This window comes from Perca flavescens, chromosome 4 (assembly GCF_004354835.1).
Source record: "Perca flavescens isolate YP-PL-M2 chromosome 4, PFLA_1.0, whole genome shotgun sequence".
NCBI lineage: Eukaryota > Metazoa > Chordata > Actinopteri > Perciformes > Percidae > Perca > Perca flavescens.
This window is the reverse complement of record NC_041334.1, coordinates 6,722,337-6,744,944: the sequence shown is the minus strand read 5'-3', so window position 1 is coordinate 6,744,944 and position 22,608 is coordinate 6,722,337. Positions and strand designations below refer to the sequence as shown.

The 22,608-nt window shown below is 39.9% G+C and overlaps 1 protein-coding gene across 1 annotated transcript in view; it reads right to left on the bottom strand.

Annotated features, from left to right (window-relative positions):
- nfasca (neurofascin homolog (chicken) a) overlaps positions 1–22,608 on the bottom strand; it is a 74,649-nt gene that overhangs the window by 13,768 nt on the left and 38,273 nt on the right. The window contains exons 17-24 of the mRNA XM_028576599.1: positions 21,612–21,682; positions 21,102–21,324; positions 20,731–20,846; positions 20,397–20,607; positions 19,544–19,666; positions 18,268–18,441; positions 4,185–4,313; positions 1,606–1,672 (exon numbers count right to left, since the gene is read on the bottom strand). Of these exons, the coding sequence (XP_028432400.1) occupies positions 1,606–1,672; positions 4,185–4,313; positions 18,268–18,441; positions 19,544–19,666; positions 20,397–20,607; positions 20,731–20,846; positions 21,102–21,324; positions 21,612–21,682 (1,114 nt within the window). The remainder of the gene's footprint in view (positions 1–1,605; positions 1,673–4,184; positions 4,314–18,267; positions 18,442–19,543; positions 19,667–20,396; positions 20,608–20,730; positions 20,847–21,101; positions 21,325–21,611; positions 21,683–22,608) is intronic.

The following is a 22,608-nucleotide window of genomic DNA, read 5'->3' as shown; positions in this document are numbered from 1 at the left end:
TGAAATTCAAATGAGTTCATTACTTTTTGTCTTGATCATCGAAGCAGACAAACGTCAAGAAGAATACATCAATTGATTTAATCAATCAAGAATCAGTCAAACTGCATTAGACTGTCACTGAACATAATACATAGGCCAATCAAATCATGTCTATTGTGTTTTATTGTTCCACTGCTTTCATCATAGGGATAATGGGTACACACATAACAATGTGACAGTTGTGTTGTCCCACACTGTACCACAGCAACACTAGAATGATATAGCTATGTGTGCATTAATAGGAGAATTAAAGCGGCCTTTAACTCCCTAGTAAGTGACTAGTAACTGTAACTAATGACTCATTTTCAGCAACTTCCACATTACAGGTCCTCATACAGCATTAACTCTTGCGTTGTCCTCGGGTCAAATTTGACCCATTTTTAACTCAGAAATATGGGTTTCTTTGAATCAAAATGCCCCGAAATAATATGGATGCATGGGTTCTTTGAAGGTAAAATGAATGATTACTTTCATTGAATTTGGAGTTTTGTTCAATTTCATAGTATTTGAAAAAAAAAAAAAACTATTCAGACTAAACTTTGACATATACCAGTCCACTCAACATCCTCTGATCTTATCTATTAGTCAAAATAATTCATAATTTCTGGTTTTTTAACAAAAAAATTAGGTATACTGTCATATAAATTAAGTTGATTGACCATGAATACAAAAGCATTTAAAAAAGCAAGAAAAGAAGTTCATGGTCGACAGGTAGGCAACACAAGGGTTAACTGATGTGACAATAACAATACAGTACAAGATGAAACTGGTGTTTTCAAATGTCTCTATGAAGCGTTTTGAAAAGCTTCCTACTGAGGTGGAAAAACAGCAGCCTGGAGAGAGAAAGATGTGTTTCAGACGTATTTGCATTAGCGGAAGTATTCATCATGATTACCAGCATTACCAATCCTAACAGCACACCTAGGACTAGTTAATCCAGGCTGGCACTTCTGACCACTAAAATTGCTCTCATTTGATCCATATTTCTGAGATAAAAACCCTCCTCTGGACTTGCATGACTTGCTTGGCACCAATAATAGAATAAGGGCTTTCTAAAAACGAAGTTTTTCAGCAAAGTCTCTTTGCCATCATTTAGACAATCTCATATCCTCTACAATAAATAGAGGGAGCGGGAAATGGACACCATGCATCATTTAATATTCAAAACATTTGCCAACAAGAGCTCTAAGCGTTCCTGCAGTGTCAGTAAATACCAGGCCTTTGCGATTTTGTTGAAAGGAATTCATACCTCTTCAGTCCCATGGTGAATCTAAACTATGTAACCTTCAACACATACATGCCTATTGCTTTAACTGATTGAAATGTCTGTGTTTTTATTTGTCACAATCAGGCAAAAGCAGTTCAACATGTCCTGTACTGCAGCTGTATCTCTGCTATAGTACGTAATATAGTCTTCATACAGCTTATAAAGCTGTTAAACAACCTAAGCAATCACACAAATTGCCTTGACTGCTAAAAAACGTACAAATAATTTCATAGTTCAGCATACAAACAAAGCGAGCCACTGATGGTGCGGGTGTCATTCAGGTTGTGGTACATACTTACTGGTAATCAAAGGATCCATCCTCTTTCTGATCTACTGGGTCCAAGGGAAGATCTTTTTTGTCACGGACTGAGGAGAGAAGAACAAAAGTAACATTTTTAGCATTTTGCTAAGCACTCCACTGATGTTATGGTTAGATTTGACACTCAAACCGTCCACATGTTGAGGGCTTTCCACAGTTAGTTTTAACATAAAATCCTTCTGTTAGTCCTCATCTGGACATTTAGTTCCATATGTCTTCAGCTTTCATTTATTAAACTGTTACTGTAACACTGTGTCCCAATTCCATACTTATGTCCTAATAGTCCATATATCAAAGCAAACAAATGTAAACTATACACTATACACAAGATGAGGACATGAAATTTGAAAACTTCTCAAAATAAAAATGTGTTTCTGTTCTTTCTTGACATTTTCTGAGCTGCTGCCACAGTAATTCATGTAGTATGCATTAGGAACACAGTGCACTTTTAAAAATGTCTGTTTAGTAGCAGTTATTTGACATTGGGTTGGGTCTGTAAGGTATGTCAGGGCTTCAGTCAGTACAAAAAAACACGCTTCACTCCCAGTGTCTGTGTGGACTCCTCTCACTAGTCTTTTTCCTGCTTGTCCCTTTTCTGCGAATTACTTTAATTGTTGGGTCTTTGTAAATTATAGAGTGTGGTCTAGATCTACTCTATCTGTAAAATGTCTTGAGATAACTCTTGTTATGATTTGATACTATAAATAAAATTGAATTGAATTGAATTATGTTATAACCCTTAGTTGACTGAGCTCATTAGTGTTAGTTGTAAGTTTTACAGCACCACAGTTTAGCACCTACCAAGATATTTTGTGAAACCAGTCAAGCAACCAGCACCTAGACATTATAGAAACTGCAAACATTAACACAACTCTACTGTTGTACCAAACCATTACAGTGTCATACAACAATCAGCTTCAATGTAGCATAAAGATTTTTCAATTATTTGCCTGGACAAGGAGAACACAGTTGTTGTACATTTTGGTAATTGTTTTGGAGTCATAAATGGACTGACTGTGTGGTATTAGATAAAATATTCAACAAAGTCTACAAATGCACACTGTTACACTCTGATGTGTCCGTGTCGATAGCAGCCAGTTGCTGTTTTTGACATTTTGACATTTTGAATACTGCTCTTTTGTTTTCCCTCTAAGCAGCCACACAGGTTTCTGAACTTCCACAATTCCACTTCCAAAAGAAGAACAAATACTGATACTGAAATAGTTATGCAGTAGATAATAGACTTAGCACATAAAAGTTTCACAACATATGTCAGTAACCAAATAAATACAATAGTAAGAGCGTACATTGTCTTGTAATGGACCAAAGTATGAAACATAAATTTCAAATTATATGACTAAAACTTAGATGTCACACCAAATATAACTATATTATAAAAAGTAGTGCCATAACCAACATCAGCCACTTAAAGACACCCAACTGTGTACATGATACCCTAAATCATTGCCTATTTGCTACCTTGCTGCCAAGATGGTTTAACTCACTAGCATCTGAATATATGTATCACTTCAGAGCAAACTATTGAGCTCGGTAAGAAATCAGAGAGTATTACATTCTGTTGCTGTACTGGGAATGGCAGACAGAAGTTTGATTATTTTTTGCAATAACTTTTGTGAATACAATGGGACGTTTTGTTCCTGGATTACAGTGGAAAACTGTTCTAACTTTGCTAGAACTCTAGTATATAGAGTTGCCATAACATACCCCATTCATATAGTTAAACCAAGCAATCTCATGAACGGGTTCGTATGACATCCTACGAAAACTTATGCACAACAATTCATAGGATATCCTACAAAATTTGGCGTTTGCTGGCCGGTGACATGACACCCCATCAGTTAAGTTTAGGGAGCGGTCTTTACAGTTACATTTTGCCGACAAAAGGTCACTGTGTGCCGGGTACAGAGCACTGTGAGGTGCCCAGCTTTTCAAAGGCTGTTACAGTTAAGTTTGGCTGACAGAAGGTAATCATCATGTGGCGATGACAGTTAAGTCGATGACAGTTAAGTTTAGACACCAAAGAAAAAAGATTGTGGTTTGGAATAAAACACTGGTCCCTTTAATAGTACTCCTGGGACACGAACACCCATTTCCTGGGTGAAAGTCTTGTGTTTTCTACTTAACTTCTTCTGGGACATGAACTCTGCTCCCCAGCCTGAAAGCCCTTGCTTGAAGGACCCAAACATCCACCCATCCTCCTCCCAATGTGGACCTGAGTGGTCTAATTCAGCTGCAGTCAGTGTAGTTCATACAGTATGGAATACGTATATACGTATATACAAAATAGAGTGCATTACTTTTAGTAGATATATGTGCAAATGGTTCATGAGAACAGCCTGATCTTAAGAAACAATGTGTTTGTTATTAAAAGAAAACCTTTAAATGTAAATCGACAGTGGGGAATATTGAGGAACCAGTGGCTCCATCCACTTTTCTCGACTGATGTAGTTCCAATTCATCATGTCAACCTTTGTCAGACAGCTCTGTGGGGCTAATATTAGTCCTGTAATGGCTATGAAAGCCTCAGCCGGGCCTTACCTGGGTATTTGCCCCCGCGACTCCTCTTGATGAAGCAGACGATGAGGAGGATCAGTATGATGAGGGCGATGGCACACATCAAGCCAATGAACCAGCCTTGAGTGGCGATGTCCACCTGGTCTATGTAGGCTGGAGACATACACAGAACATGCACACAGGGTTGCACAGGAGAAGAGAGAGAAGAGTGGAAACAGTGAGTGTTTTTCTGGAACACATTGAGTCAGACAATCTGTTCTCTTCCCACAGCGCTAAGCAGAAGTCAACAACGAGCTCATATCCACCATGATGTCATACGACAGGAACCCATCTATAACAATAATGTGTATGTCTTCTTTCCTATGACAGTGTGTGAATTTGAATCAGAAAAGAGTGGGTAAGAAGGGTTGTAAAAGTAAATGTTGCTTCCAGAAAGATTTCAGTACAACCTGAAATAACTCACATTCTTTGACAGCTGCCAGAACTCTGAAATGTAATTGAAATTAATTTAAAAACATGCTATTGTCCATCATAATCACCAGAGTTTGTCTCCAGATAATAAATATCTTAAGCTGCACTACAGTATATATAGCTTACACATATTATTATACATACTCATAATGTCCATGCAACCTAATCAAAGAAGAACCTAGGTACATTTGTGAACAATCTATGAGCACTTACTTCTCAGAAGAGAGCATGTGAGTTGTGCGGAAAGTCCAAGGGGGACTGATAATTCACATATATTACATACTGTTCATAAAGACAAGTTGAAGTTTGATGACATCCAAATAAAGAGGGGTGAAATGTCTTATCCTGACTGACTTGAGTTTACCTATGGGAGAACATGCATGGAATCAATAAACAAAACCATAATAACTCACCCAGCTATGACTGAGTTACTGTAGATACTACTACTGACAGACTTGCCCCCAGAGTAGCCCACCTGGCTGGAACCCCGGTTTCACGCGGCCAGGTGAGACCTCACCTGGTTTGGTCTTAAAGGTGACAGATTTGCTGCTGACGCTGTTGTAATCATCGGAATAAACCCTCAGATGGTACACGGCACCTGCGATCAGATCCACCAATGTAATGGGGGGTTTCACCCGCGGTACATGTTTCACCGTCTTGTTGCCTTGAAGACACAAGAAAGGGACCAATCACACTCCACGGGGTGTGGCCTTGGTTCCACAGTAAATGTTGTGCTTCCTAGCAAAGGTCAGGGCATCACAATGCTTTATATGGAGACTGTTCTCTGAATGAGAGCAGGGTTACTGGAGTGAATTGAGACTGATAACAATGCAGTGCCCATGCCCGCCATAAAGATCCATTCACCTCTTTACAGTGTAGAAGCCTACGCATGACGTAGTTTATTACTTCTAGCCATTACAGCTAATGTATGAAGCTCCGTCCAGCTGACACATTCTGGTTCATTTTTCATCTTTTATGGCTACAGTTTCTCTTAAGGGCATAAATCTCCAGAGAAAACTCATCTGAAAATGGGGAGTGAAGGAGAAGAGGGGCACAAGGTGCAGGTGTTCCTACAGGAAAACCACAACACTGTGGACATCAAAGTCTCACGCAACTTAACTGTCCCATGAATTAGCCGCTGTGCATCACATTTCGACCGGGTAGAATTGAAATTGACCATTACAGAAGAAGGCGAGGTCGAAGGCGGCAAAGCATTGTTTGTCTCAATTATTCACAGGCCCACAACGACAACAACCTGCATCTTTACTGCGGAAAGATGCCTCGGTCATGACGTGGCCGAGCTATGAGCATGACTCGGAGGTTGCGGTGAGAGGAGAGGGCAGCACCAGGTGGTGACATCATGCACCATGCTATCAACCTTTTGCAAGGTTGACGTCATCCAACAGAAGTCATTCCAAAGCCATGCTATTAACACCGTCCTAAAACCAGCCAAACAAAACATTGAATGTGTCACGGGAGAAGACATGCCAGTCTTTTTTACAGACTTGGTAAATTTAGTGAGGCCAAGGCTGATGTTTAGTATTACAAGTACAATATGGTGATCTTTATGTTTTTTAGTTTAATGCAAAAAGGATTCAAATGTCTTTTTATTGAGACTCGTGAAAATGACATATTTCTTCAGACCTTCATTTGATGAATCCCATCTGTTGCTACATTGCTGCTGCAGATCAGGCTATTGCTATACAGCACTGCTTATAGATGTTTTGAATGACTAACACTCTGCAGTATTTGCTGTAGCTTATTTGCCCAACACAAATGTGCATACCTGACCCTTTTGACACATTTTCACAATAGTTTGAGAAAAGAGCAGAAATGCGATTGGTGAAAATAATTAATATGGCTTAATTTCCACTGTATGTTTATGCTGATGTGTCAAAATTGAAATTCCATTTTATCATCTATAACTTGTAAAATAACCTGATTACAGTTCAGCTGTGGTTTGGTGATGGTTCAACAAAAGAAACAACATTTAGCTAAAATGTAAAATCTGCAAATATCTTGATCTGTAAACTGGGAGGTAACTACATGTAATGTGACAGTCCACCTCCTTATGTTCCGCAGCATACTTCATGTTTCAAGAATGCTATTGCCTCACCAGGCCTGATGATCGAATGCATTTCTCTGTATTTGTATACAAGGAGAACAGGGTCAATTCTCAACTAAGGGCAGGGTAAAAAAACATTGAGAATAATGTAATAATGTATTTCCACAACACTAATTCCGTCAGTATTACACTCGCCACTCTGCTGCTCTCACTTTCTCTTTTCAGCATAAATGCCGTTTTCATCCACTCGCCTGTCCTTGACCACTCTTGTGATTGTTGTTAAACTACTGTCAGTAAAACTCAACACTGTCTACAGATCTAGAATGAAAATAGGAGGGATTATGCCATTTGAGCTGCTGGAAGGATTTCAATGTGAAAAATAGGTGCAGCAAATGTTGAGTTTCATTTAAATTTTTTCGCAGACATGGGCTGTGAAATGTACTGAATGTATTAAGATAACAGGTAACTGTGGAGGAAGTATTCAGTTTGCATTAACAGCAAATTAAAACAAGGAGGCGTCTACCAAAATATGTTAAAATATATTTATAAAATGGGAAATTAGATATATGTTAAATGTCTTTGATATCCAACACGTTTCAAATATCTCTGGAGTTGAATGCTAGGGGCCATTATGTGATCAGTTTTACAAAGAATTATATTATTAGCATACTGTACCTTTTGAAATGCAAATCATGCATTATGGACACAAAAATAATTAAATGATGTATATGACCGTACTACAAAGTGGCCATGCCTGCCTCATAGTCAAGTCTGGTTGGAATATAAAGATGTAGCTGTGTATACATGAACATATAATAGCACTTCACAGTCAGGATGACAAAAGGGGGATGATGAAAGGAGGTGGGGCAGTGTCTGGAACTCCCTGCCATTCACTTTGAGTCAAAGCTTTCACATCTGACCTTGGAGAGCAGGGGATGGGTGGGGGTGGGTGTGGCGGGGGACCATTAGATCACTCTCATCTTCACCCTCACCCTCTGCCCCTCCCTTTCTCCCTTTCTCCCTTTTTCTTTCTATTCCCATTCAGACATCATTAAGAATTAAAGCCACTGCCCAAATACATAAAAAATACATCCTCCCTTCTTTCCATTCTTGATCAAAGATCCCAGACTGTTGAATTGTTAAATACATATCAGAGAGTCTATAAGTACTGGGCTATCCAATCACAACCAGCGCTGGGACTCCAGAAAATGAAATTTGATGGGTTTTATGAAAGCAGACTTCAAGAGTGCTTAACACCCAATCCAAAGCAAAAGCAAGTGATCATGGAAGCATGGATGACCAAAAAAAGTGACACATTTAAACAGCATTTCAGACAAAGCAAGCCGCACAGCCCATTCACAGTGCTGGTCCAACAAGAGCCATTCAAAGCCAGGCAGCGTGATGAGAAGAAACCATCGTGATGGTGCACTGCACAGGAAGTTAATAGTGACATGATGATAAGCAACATTTTCCAACATATAAAGACCAGAGAGAGAAGGAGTACAAGAGAGAAAGAAACACAGAAACACAGACTGTGGTATGGTTTACCTTCTGCTTTTTAACAAATTCAGACAGCAGACTGCAAATATCACATCCCTCAATAAAAAGGGAGATTTAAAAATCAACAGGCCAATGAGCAGCTGCTGCTAAAGGTTATTTCCAGTGAGAGATATATCTTCTGTTTTTCAAACTGTGATAGCACAGGTTTTTTTTCAAAAGTTTTCACCAAAAACAAGATCCCTTTTTTTGTCCTGATGTTTCCTTGCACTTCTTTCATGCCATTTGGCCTTTATGCTTTCCTAAAAGAGCTCTCCATTAAAGTTGTTTTGGAAATCAGTACGACAAGGACACATTTCAGTAAAACCCTTGAGCAAGGAATTTTGGGGTCATACAAACATGCCAGTGAGGTGAAATTGAAGTCTGTACGAAAAAAATAAGGATTCAATTATTTAATTAGAAGGCCACTGAATCATTCTTTAGTTTTTTTTCTTTTCGGGGGGCTTGTAATCATGGTCAAATTCTACTGCTAACCGGGTTGCATTACATTCATAGATGCAGGGGAAATATAGTTTGGCCAGAAAACTACATTTCAATCTGGCGGTAAATTTCTGTGAATAAAGATGAATGGAACAGTATTTACAGGGTGGGGCCGAGTGCTGTTGTAGATCAAAGTGTCTTTCACAGCCAGTCATTTATCCAATTTCAGCATTGAGCACCATTGGTTAGCTAAGGTTCATATCTTTGTTAAACATTTTATTTTTTAAAGTAGCTAAATGTGAAATTATACAATATCAGCTCTTTTAAAGCTGTTTTATTAAGGTTGTTTTTTTGCCACTTGGGGGCAGAAATCTACAACAACCTAAAAATCTCGCACATTTGACAAACTGTTGCCTTATAAAGTTGATATCGTTATTGTGTGTGGCAAATACTTGCCTATTAACAAGCCATGGAAACAGCATTGCCAAAGCGGGGAGAGTAGATTTGAGGGCCTGAATACCTAAGGTGTCAGATGCTAAAACGCTCTGTGGTTAATGGGAACTGTATAATTGGTGTTGACTTTCTGTGGGTTCATCACTACCACCAGAAAACAACATTACACGTTTGACCCATTGTTTATATAAAAGATATTGATAGTGCGGCTTTAAAATGAGAGCTGCTCAGGTAGTGCCCCAATTATTCCATAAATTTTAGTTCTGTTTTGCCTCTGAAATATTGCCCTGTATGCTCCTGCTCTTTTTATTTACTATTATCTCACTACTCTGGCTGTTTTAGTCTTTAATAATCAAGTTCAGATCTGGCTTTTGGTTTCAATACCTCCTTGGTCTGGTGTCTTACTGTCCAGTGTGAGCTCTAGCACAAACTCGCTGCTGCCGGCCTGGAAGTTGTGTCTCCAGCTGACGTTAGCGTAGTTACTGTTAGGCTCCACCGTCAGATTCCAGATCTCCCGCCCACTGGCCCCTACAGTCAGGGGTAAAGGGTTAAAGGCCAGGGGCAGGGGGCAGAGATTGCAGTTAACAACCATACACAGGGTTCCATTTAGACCTATGCATGGTTCTAGAACTAAGGAAGTCTTCCTACAATAATGATCGTTTTGATCGGGATCGATCCAGATCATGGTCTGCTCAAAACCAGAAGTAAACTGAGGACTTTTCAATTCATGAAACACCTAGTTGCAATGCTTACTTCTGATTTAGAGTCGACTAATTAACCCTAAAAACTGAACACTGACAATATCAGGCATGCCGTCAGGAATTATGGACAGGGGGATACAATTTTCACTCATCCAAACCACTCCAGCCCCATACCAGTACCTTTGCATCGGCCCTGGGCCAGGGTCATATGTACCCTTTGAGCCCTTCCTGACGGCGGGCCTGGCCAATATAACAACCCTGATCACTCTAACGTGTTGAAGAGTACCCTCTCCAAGAACTTTAGTTATCCACATCCAATGAATAAAAAAAAAGTTTGAATTCTCACTTCCTGACCAGGAGGATATTTGCCAGCTACATCCCAATATTCTGAAGTAATTCCCCACTTTTTGTACAGTAGGTACAGCACAGCTTATTGGAATGCAGCTTTGATGTGGTTTCCTGTTTTGTCAGGTGGGAGAAGGCCATGAGTGCCATTTATCATAACACTAGAAAGACAGTAAAGCCACAATGGGACAACAGCATGTACCCAAATCATTCAGATCACTTTGCCTGATGGTGACCAGCTGAGAAGGTGTGCCGATAGTGGTTGCCTCAGTTGTGGTGGTGGTAGTAGTAGAAGGAGTAGTAGTAGCAGTAGTAGTAGTAGAAGTTGTAGAAGTTGAGGTACTAATGGTTGTAGGAGCGATGGTAGTAGGAGGAAGAGGAGCGAGAGGAGGAGGAGTAGGAGAGAAAGCTGAAGCCAGGGAGGCGTCTGTAAGCTCGACTACAAGGGAGTGGGTGGGAGAGAGCAGAGGGTTAAGGACATGGCAGCAGAGCATCACACAGGTAGACACACAGTGACACACACAGGAAAGTCAATGAAGGCCCGAGCTGAAAGCTCACGAGCAGCACGCATCACTGCACGGAGCACACGGCTCACAGAGTCATTATGAGCCTTCATCTCCCGTACACACTTCATCGTTGTTCCTGCAAGACTTAGATTCCACTGCCACCAAGAGGACTGATGCTAATATTACAACATGCCTCTCACACTGGGTTTCTTTGAAGGGGATGCAAATACTGTATTTAATAAGGGCTAGGTTGTGAGAACCCCAAAATTGGTAACTTTATTTTTATTTCATCAAGAAATCATTTAAAGGGGCACCCCACTGGGTGATTAACACCAACATGTAATATTCCAGTTTTCTAGAGTGTGGGGCGCTACTCTGTAAGCGTCTTGTTGATCTTTGTGTGTAGTTTGCACTGTATTTTGAGGCCACATCTAAGACGATTTTCTGTCTTGTCGGACAATAAAGTTTTCTGAATCTGGTTCAATGACAGTAAATAGAGGTTGGTTTAGTCATTGTGGAAAGTACAACTCAGCCTGTGAAAACAGTTAGACAGAGAGAGTAAGAGCTCTGGAGGAGCCACAGAAAATGTACTTAAATTGAATGGATAACCCCTGATGATGTCATCAGGGTTTACCTCTGTGATGATGATGTCCATTTGGGGTTACCTTGACTTGGACATGAAGACTTCAAATGTATATAAACGCCTGTGTTACAAACTGGGGCCAAGGAGTTTGAAATACGTGGGTCACATGTATGTTGCATTATGGGATATGAAGCATATAGCATTACAGTATATCTCAACCTCTACTGCTTCCATTTTGACCCCTCTTTTTTCAAATCTGTCTTTCACAAGTCTCCTCAACTTTATGGAAATGTAAAATAATTTCCTCAGTCCTCCATTAAGGACCTATTTCCAGACCCCCATTCACCCCTGTACACAGGGTTTAAAATTAACTTTGTTGTCCACTAGCCAAATGGCTAGGGAATGTTAAAATGTTACCAGCCACTCAATAGATTACCATTGTTTTTTTGGCTGGTGAGTGAAGCAAATCTACCAACCCCATTGGATTTTAACAGCATTTGGCTAGTAGATGGTGCTAATCTTGAACCCTGCCTGTACATACACACACATCACTGATGGGAAAAATACAACACGTCACATGTTATGTCACATTTCATCCAGTGTCTGTCATTACAGTAGAGATTCTGATGACAGTCCTTGTTACTGCCTGTTACTCATTTTTTTCTCTTTTTCTTGATGCTAAGCCATCACTCGTGAGCTAAGCTGTTTATCTGTTTCAGAGTATTTATGTAATGCAAATGTAGGCTATTTGTAGGTCCTGCTATAAATGTCAGAGCAGTTGTGGCAGCAGTTGTGAGCTAGTGCTGGGTATCAGACCCCAATACATTTTGAGGACGAACCAACATGGGTCAGTAATACAGTGTATGGAACAGTGATCAAGTACTCAAAGCTGGCATTAAACTCAGGTTCTTAGTATTGTTCACTTATTGTTTGATTAGATAGTACTTGATTTAACTTAAAGAAATATGTTGTGTTTTATTTTTTACTTTTGTGACACTATGGTGCCCTCTTGTGGAGGTCTGGCCCCATTCAGGTTGGGAACCAGCACATTCTTTTCCCCATAAAATGTTGTTCACTCCTACTGTACCTTAAGTTGAGGTCATCTCCAGCCAGTAAAGGGTCCCATTACTAATACCCCCACCCCAAAACATTTCCATCACACAACAACTCAAACCCCAGCCAGCATGCTTGTATCACCAGGCTGGATGCCAAGCATGCCCCTCAAACCACCGTGCAAGAGAAAGACGGGATGATGGAAACATCAGCGTGTTCACAAACCATTACAACCCAGTGAGGTGCGCCAGTTCAGCCCAAAGCTTCAAGTTACCTTACCTGTAATCCTCAGTACTGTATGTACAACTGACCAGGTGAACAGAAGCTATGGATAAAGCTGGCAGATTGGCATGACTTTTGAAAAAGCTCAGAAGCAAGATGATCAAGCCAGTGAGTGAGTGCGCAAGCCAACTGTTGATGGAGTTTTGTTCGTTTGTCATCCTGAGCACACTCATCCAGTCGCACCATTCATCAAAATGTTTCCCCCATCTTGATGCAAGGACATGTATCTCCTCCCATCCCACACACACTCCCAAAACAGCAGTGTCATCACCACATTGTATCCAATGACAATGACTGAAAAACGGATCAAAACCCATTCGTTGCTACACAAGGCTTACTTGTGTCTTATGGCAGACAGGAAGAGGCAGTGATGCTGTGAGATTGCATTGTAGTGGTGCGCCATCAGGGATTGGTTCAAAAAATCAGTGATTAAAGGTCAACACAAATACAAATGGCTTGAAGGAGGACTGTACAGCAGCTATCAGGGCATTTGTCCTGATCATTAAGACAATCGAGAATATGGTGCCAAATTGGTTCTACATATTTTACTCACTAAATGTGTGAATCACAGAGGAAACTAAACTGTTTTCAAAGCCAGTGTTGACCTGAGCATGTTGAGTGGACTTCTTCAATCCCTGACAGCACACAGCAGCTTAACACACAGAGGAAAGATGGAGAACTGAGAAATGAAAGAAAAGACAGCGTAGACAGCAGTCCAGTCCAATAGCAGAAACACAGCATGGCCTGTTTTCACTTAGAGCTTTCGACCTTTTGTCTGTTTCATATCATTTTTGATTTGGGTTTGACAGACTAAGAAAAACATTCCTCGTGGGCTGGGTACATTACTATTATTTTTGAAATTTTAAGATGAGCTTAAACTAATCTAAATTGGAAACAATATAAATTACATAATCAATTACAGAAATAACTACAAGTTGCATTATCCTATACTAAGAACTTTAAATCTGTTCGCAGTGTTGCTAATGTAAACAAATCTTTTACAAGCACAAAAGTTCAATCTTGAATTTGAAACGATAGTTGGACAAACCAACTAAAGGTCCAGCTTTTATCTGAGTTTGCTCTGTTGACATGGAATATATATATATATATATATATATATATATATATATATATATATATATATATATATATATATATATATATAGTATATATATTGTATAATTGCTTAACTACTGAGCTTGCATGTCAACAGATAAATCTCCATAATAACTTAGGGAATTTGTTTTGTAATATATTTTACAATTTAATCATAACTATGTCATCATGGATCATGATGATCATATACCGGTAGTCATAGCAGAACTTGGATTATGGATTGTGCCTTGAAGCTATTATTGTCAACATAAAAAAATGGGCATTGAAAAAGCCAATGTGATGTAATGTGTGCTAACCTGCTTGAATATGTTGAATAGCCATGGATAGCTTCCTGTGGGGTACAACACACAAGTGTTGTACATACTGTATGTTTTTGTAACTATAATTTACTGATTATGTAAAATACGAGAACATGAGGCAAATCTATGTTTTCCTCAAAAGGGATGAAACTAATTTAGCAACTCCCTCTGTTGCCTACCAGAGTGAGCTGCAGGTGTTGGTAGAACTGCACTTCAGTGGATAATACAGTGAAGGTGGACTGCACTGCTGCTTAGTGTTAAGATGAACAGATAGAGAGATAGATATGGAGGATGGGCGTGGGGAAAAAGGTGACAGGCACGCTTGTGCTTCTCATTCCCCATTACCTAGACCTGTAGAGTCAGTAAAGTTTTCTGCCAACAAAAAGACAAGTGGAGACAGGAGAGAGGGAGAGCTGTGAGAAAGACAGAGAGGGACAACAAGCACGACAGAAGCTGGAAGGTCGCGTCAACAAATAATCTCATTTATCTCTTATGGCATACCATGCAATGTGTTCAGGTTTACAGTTATCTGCATCTGACAAACTTTTCATTGGAACTTTCTGATGAAGAAAAAGTCCTGATGAAAATTGCTCACGGTGACATCTGTGAATTTTTCAAATTAAGTTTTGGTTGTGTGAGCAGCACAAACAAAATTCTATAGGGTTAGGGATAGATCCAGCTGTGTGTGTGTGTGTGTGTGTGTGTGTGTGTGTGTGTCACACAATGTTGGTGGTGTTCGATAATGTCATCCCTTAGAGAAAGACAAGTTCTACAACCTCACTCACTTTCTGTGTCTGTCTCTCTGTCTCTCTCTCACTCACTCACGCACGCACGCACGCACGCATGCACACACACGCACACACACACACACGCAGAGAAAAAGGCTGCAGGTGTAATTACATAGTAAAAGACACACTGCAGCAGAGTGAAGGTTTAGGTTTAGCCATATTAGGAAACAATACTAGACACACTGTGTGTCAGGGACATTTCCAGTAACTCTAAACTGGGTTAGAAATGATCCTGTTAAACTTCTAAAAACCTGTATCTGTTTCATGAAATATGATTAGCATAAGAATAAGACTATTCTATATTATTTTTATTGTCTCTCAGCTCTTTCTCCCAGACTTCCTTACCCTGTCTGTGGCTTTAAAAACTGATCACAAATATATAGTTTCATTTTTACAAAAGGTGCAGTAGTTTTCTAAAACAGCTGGGGTCTCATTTATAAACGTGGCGTACGCACAAAACGGGGCTGAAAATGTGCGTACGCCACTTCCCAGGCAAAGGTTTTGATTTATAAAAAAAAACTTTACGGCAGAATGTGCTAAAACAGAGAGCTCAACAACACAGGGTTAAAAGAGGAGCTGCAGCAATGTACAGTACAATAAATATACTGCATGGTGTTTTCTGAAAATTAAACCACATAAACCTATTCTGGTACAACCTCTAAATACAATTATGAACTTGAAAATTAGCATAATATGAGCACTTTAAATCAAAATCCATTCTTAATATTTAATATTTAACAGTCACATTGTCCGTTGCGGAGCGCAGGAGGAGAAGATGGCTAGACGCATGGAATACAGGATAGCATCAAATACCCTAGCATTAGATAACTGCAGAACACACTGTAAATAACTAGATATCTTTCTTTAATACTGTTCACATATCATAAAATGTCAAAGTCTGGAAATACAGGCTCTCGCGCAATCGTTAACACTCAATGTCCTCGTTATCAGTCCGAACTTTAATACTGTTTGTGACAAAACCTGCATGAAGAAACGTGCGTTTGCCTATTAGACTTTCATATATATATATATATATATATATTTATATATATATATATGTATATATTTAATATGCCGATTTAAATTCCCTAAAGCTGTGCTCTTCGATCTATGTACTGAATTGGGTCCAGTAGAGAGGGCAACGCGCCAGAACCGTGCCATCCCGGTCCAAATACAGGTCCTCGCCACTCTGGGGGAAACTGGCTGTTCCCAGAGGGAAATCGCAGGCAGCTAAGTGTTTTTTTATAAATATTATATATAATCTTCAACTTCATCACTAAGGCTTGTTTGGATATAATATTTAGTTCTGTTAAATCTTATCATATAGGTCTGGTATATCGAAGCTGTCCCCGAGTGCCGTAATGCCTGCTGTTTTGGACGTATTTAGAGGTGGGCAATATATCGTTTAGACGATAATATCCAAATTGTTGTCTGGACGATATGCAAAATTGGGATATCGAATATTTCATAATTTGTACAATCCGACCCCCCAAACATGAAAAGAGCTGAAGGAAGTTAAAGAGAAAACAAATAACGCACACTATAACCTTCTAAACAATTATATGTAGCGATTTTAATACTGTAGGGGTTTGTTTGACTGTATTTTTTGTACAAAATCACGATCGTCCCGCACGAGAGTAAGCTGCTACTAGTTCTTACCTTAGCGTTATGACGTTCACTCAACAAAGATGGCGGTGCGCGATTGTCCAGCGGCTCTCCTGTCGGTGTATATTTATACAAGTACGTACAGCCACACTAAAATAATCAATACAGGACCACGATACAACACAGCCGTTACGAGAGCCTACCAGGCGGCTCATAACATCCCGGAGGATATAGCCTGACCGAGCCCTCCAGGTTGTTGTCGGCGCTAGCACGCCGAGCTAGCTATCTACCGGCAGAATGAGAAAATAACTCCGGCACGACCAGAGGCGGAGGACTGCATTTGTGTGCACAATGAATGGAGTACCACCTGAAGGATCGTTGCCCAGCACGGCTCACCTGACCTGGAGCCCTGTCGGTAATATACTGACTATTTTATTTACTACGAAAACAGCACACTGCCGTCTAGCCCCCGATGCTAACGTTAGCAAAAGTTTGGTTCACTGCTAACCAAAGTGAACAAACTGCAGCGCGATCACCTGGATACGGGATACAGGGGACTTTTACAAGGCGTCCTTAAAGTCTGTTCCCCTCCAGCTTTCTCCTAGTAGTATGTAGATTGTGTTACTAGAGGGAAGAACACACTAGACCATGTATACTCTAACATCAAAAAAGCACACAGAACTGCACCTCTCCCTCACCTGGGCCAGTCAGGTCACATCCAACTCCTGATCCCAGCATAAATCCCGGTCAGAAGGACTATACAGCCAAGTAAAAGGACTATCAGAACCTAGTCTGACCCGGCCTTGTCCCAGCTCCAAGACTGCTTCCAATAAGGACGTGGTTGTGTGCAATATGTTACAGAACAGAGCCCTTTGTTTATTGTTATGATTTCATCTTGCTTGTACATTTTCCCAAGAGAACCACCAAAATAGCCTCCAAACAGTGCTTCTTTTAACTTCTAGAAGGATTTCAAAAATATCGTCTGAATATCGATATTGAGATATTGAAAAAAAATACCGAGATATTCATTTTTGTCAATATCTCCCACCCCTAGACGTATTATTAATATAAGTAGTCTATAGATCAGGTTTCCCTACACTGCGAGAACAGGCCCAAATTATAATTCAATTTACAGCAATTCCAGAGCGTCTGAAAAGTTTTTTTCTTTTTCCCTGCCAGTCGTCATTATTTGGCATAACGAAAGAATAACTGCATCAGCATTCATGAGGTGCTTTTCATTGACTATTTATGGTTAAAGATGGACATATACAGGGCGGGATAAGAGGCTGAGTCACATACGCACACTTGTGGGCAATCTGTGATTTATAAAGGGAATATTACTTACAGATGTGCGTACGGACGGTTTTATAAATCTTAATTTTTTTTGGCGCCAATTTTGGCATTTGGCTGTATGTACACGTTTAGTAAGGATCCTAAGCACAGTTTTATAAATGAGTCCCCTTGACACTGTAGCTTTATGGATATGTTACTGAAACAGATGTGTGTTTTTAATGACAGAGGAATTAGATCAGGCTCACAATAGTTCATATTAATTCATTACTAGTTTGGGTATTTTCATGGGATTGGTTAACAATAAGAAAAGTAAAGATTATTGCCTTATTCTTATCATTTAAAACCAATTGCTAAAAGTGTACAGTAAGAAAAAATGTTGGCCAATAATTTACAGTGTGATTGAGTCTGCCCGGGTGTTTTCTGTCACTCTGGTGAACTGGCTGCATTGTAAACCTTGGTGAGTTTTAGTGTTCCAGATGCATTTTCACTCTTGACAAGAATAACGTTTTTTGAAATACACTGAATGTGCGTCTCTTTGGCAAACAAATTGTCAAATATGGAAACACTCACCTTCATTGGCGAAGTGTGGGGACTCCTCAGCAAAGACCTCCCCTGCTCCCACCTGGGTGAGCGCTGACAGATAGAACTTATAGCGGGTAGATCGGTCCGGCAGTCGCAGGGTGAACTCTGTCACATTAGGAGAGAAAGTCTCCAACTTGGGATGACCCACCCTGGAGCCATTGACTGTGAACACAGAAAAATTACAGAAAAGGACTGATGGGTTGGCTTACTATCAGAATTATTCCCAAATCATCTGATGAGGGAGTCTGACTCTACAGCAGAGTGATAGCCAGTGTACTATGAGCTTTCTCCTCACACTTATTTCTTTTGACCGACAACATCCATTTATTACCCAAACATTATTATTACCAAATACTTCCTGGTTCCCCTTTGACCTACTTTATATACTGCGGTTGTGAGCATACAGTATGTGCAGTATTTTCACAATGCAGTGGCTGATTACAACGTACATTTTGAGTGCATTCACCTTCATTGTCACTTCTAAATAAGAGGTTCAGATAACAGGGTTAAAATGGTTTGGTTAAAGCCTCTGATTGTTAGTCCATTCACTTTGCTGCCCTGTTGTGTCTTTGTTGTAAAGCTGCGCAGCCAAAATAAAATTTACACAAGACTATAAAACAGAGCAAATACTCTTATACAGGGCTGCCAACTTTCAGTTTCGTTTGTAGTAAGATAGTAAAATGACTTCAGATTTGACAAGGTCATAGTTATTCTGATGAGGACTCCTTTGAAAATTACAGCAAACCTTTTAAGGAATTATTTTAATGGCAGTTCAAAAATGAGAACGTTATGAACGTTTTTATGTAATTTGAGCTGATTTCCCCTTTAAACTGTACAGTAAAATGTGTAAATTTGACATGGTCACAATCGGGGTCATTCTGAACATGACTCCATTGAAAAAGCTGCACAAACCTCTGGAGGAAAACATTTATTTAAAAATGTTTAAAATGAGTTTTAAAATGAAGACATTTTCAATGTGTTACAATATCATTTGAGCTGACTTTCCCTTTGATTAATGTTTAGTGAAACAACTTTAAATTGTATATGGTGGTCATTTCCAAGTACTGATACCATAATAGCACAAATACACATGCAAAATCCAAGTGTCGATTGTGTGAGTCTCACAGTCAATGCAAAAAGATATTTGGCAGCCCTGCTTATGAAGGTTATACTGTTCATCACTAAGTAAGGTTAGAAGTCTGAAGGATGGAATGTTTGTACGTATGTGTGAATACTTGACGTTTGAAGAATCAGAGCAGCTCACCTGTTTGGTACTTGAGCTGGTATCCAATCAGAATGCCGTTGGGCTCCAGAGGTTTGTCCCATTCTAGGTGGATGGTGTCAAAACTTCTCCGGTTAATCCGGAAGAACTTCGGAGCATCTGGCACTACAAACACACACACACACAGACACACACACACACGAAGAGAGGAAACAAGAGACTGGTCAGGAGACAGAGGAGATAAGAAACTAACGCTGCCCAAGCTACTCTAGCTCCATAGACATCCAGTAGTGCCAAAATCTCACAACATGTTCGGTTAATGCTTTTTCTCTACAAGACATTATGATCTCAAAAGCAAATGTAACCCTAGTCACCCCTTGTCTTGTGAATACAGGCTGCTGCCATCTAGGCCACGCAGGTACATGGTACCGAGGTGTAAAACAAAGAGATTGAAGAGCTCATTTGTCCCTGTTACCATTTGTCTCATTAATACATTGATGTAATTTGTCCTGTTGGAATATGGAATAGGAATGCATGTTGTGTTGTGTATGAACTGCTGTATCTTATTCTCTGTTGGCTGTAGAAATAATTGCCCCATTTAAAGTGTGTCCTGTAGTTTCAGTTAAAATAAGTGTTAAATAGATAGTGTTTGCTTGATTGACAGGCTCCCAGCCTTTTGGATTTCCTGGCTTCAGTAACGACATGACAAAGATGGCAGCAAGCAGTACACCAGCAAACTGGAGTCAAAATGCCCATTTAGACATATTTGTGTGCTGTCATGGTTCTGCATATTAAAAAGTGTGTCTGTGAGAACACTTTTGTGAAACTACATGAGATGTCATGTCAGCCTCTCTTGGTGTAGTGTTTTTCTTAGCTGCGGGGGCCAACTCCTCACCTCCCTCCTTGGTGGTGATTTCCACTGTGTTGCTGCGGGGGCCCTCATAGAGGTTGTTGGCCACAACCATGAACATTTTGTATTTAGAGTAGGGCACCAGGTCGCTCAGGATGCCAGACGGCTCGGCCATGATGCTGTAGAAACCCTTGGTCTTCTTCTCCTTACTGACCACCAGAGTCGGAACCAGACTGGACTCGCGCCAGTAGTACAACTGGTAGGGAGAAGGAAAGGCGTTCAATCAAAGAGAGTGAGATTAAACCAGAGAAATTGTTAGAAACTAAGAAAAAGGGTCTATTTTAGGATCATTATCATAAGAAAATACAGCCAGCCTCACTCTGTACTCCTTGAACTCTCCAGAGACAGAGCTCAGGTCCACGGGCTTCCAGTGTATGTTCGCCTTGGTGCTGTCAACCTTTGACACCCGCAGGTCAGAGGGAGCGTCGGTGGGCTCTAAACACACAGAAAGGAACACAGTATGTGTAAAAGGTTCACTTCTGTTTATGCAGGAATACTAAGAACAGATTCCCTCATTGGTGCTCTTGTTGCTTTGCAGTCAATTGCACTAATGGCTTTTAAATCAAAGATCAATGAAAGATTCATTGATGACATTGTGTCAGCTACACAAACATATCTACCAGCTTTAGTCCAAAAATGTATGTTAGTATTGGCTTTTCACAAACGGATATCCAGCGTGTATCTACTTACTGTCCTCTCCAGAGTATCCAGTGACCACATTAGACTCAGGTCCTTGTCCAAACTCATTCCTGGCCTGAATCTTAATCTCATAAGGCACATAGGTTTCTGTGTTGTGGACAACATGTTTGGACCCCACCGTGGTAACATTACTCCACTCCTCTCCCAAATCCTTCCGTCTCCACCACACGTTGTAGTGCAGGTTAGGGCCATTTCTCTCCAGATCAAGCAGAGGCTGGAGAAAACAAAATGAATGCACACTGACTGACAGTTTGTTTTGTGTTTTGTTTTTTTCAAAAAAGCATATGAAATGTACTAAACACCCAATGAGCCAAGGGAAAACACTTGTTCTTCTCACTTACAAAATATTAAAAATTCTTTCTTCAGGCTACTTGATTTTATTGTCACAGTCCAATCCATGACCATGATAAAGACTTCATGCATTCATTGCCATTATTTACAATAAATGGCATAACAGGCACTGAATTCAGGAGTCTTCCAAGTTATAATCTCCCGTCTTACCTCCCAGGTGATCTCCATATTGTCTTTCTTGGAGCCCCATCCTCGTAGACCTCTGGGAATGGCATCTGGGGCTTGTTTTAACATAACAGAATTCACTTAGGTTGAACAAAATCAACTCCAACAAAACCCATGTCTCAGAAACCGAAAACTGACTGGCCAGTAGGCTTTATTGCTGTAGTACTTTTACCTTTGAGCAAGGTGCTTAAAAACTACACATCCAGCCCAGGGGACACATTCATGGGGTTTAGCATTTCTTCTTTATTCCTATTTTGTTTTTTTACCTAAGAGTTTATTTTAAGATAAGAAGATAACATATGCCTGTATTGATCCCCAGGTGCTGCAACAGCACAAGTAAAGAAATGTAAACTAGTAAAAACTATAGATAGGCAATTAAACTAAACATCATTAGCCAATACTGTCGCAAGCAAAGTGACTGGTTAGCAGCAAAGTCAGTAAGTAATATGATACCATAAACTATAACAGCGTGTATATATATATATATATATATATCACGTATATATATATATATATATATATATATATATATATATATATAGTAAATTACAGTGTATGATAAAGTATAGTATGAGCATTGTATAGTATAATACATAACATACATATTTAGAGTAATTCATTCATTTTCTAGCGAGACTGCAAGATTAGAGCACAGTAACTGGCTTTTTATTTCACATCTACAGTGAGTTTTTTTTTCTGCATTCATGTATAAGGTCCTGCTGTCAGGACACTTTAAATTTTTCTTACAAACTGTAGGTAGGGCATTGGGACCTGAAATCCTCAGTCAACGAAATCATCATGTTCATGTAAAGTACATGATGAATCATATTTCTCTATATCTGTATATCTGTATCAGTGTCTCTGTGTCCCAACCGGCAGCGGCAGATGGCCACCTACTAAGAGCCTGGATCTGTCCAAAGTTTCTGCCTGTAAAAACAAAGTTTTTCCTCGCCACTCGAGGTTTTTGCCTGAAAGGACGTAT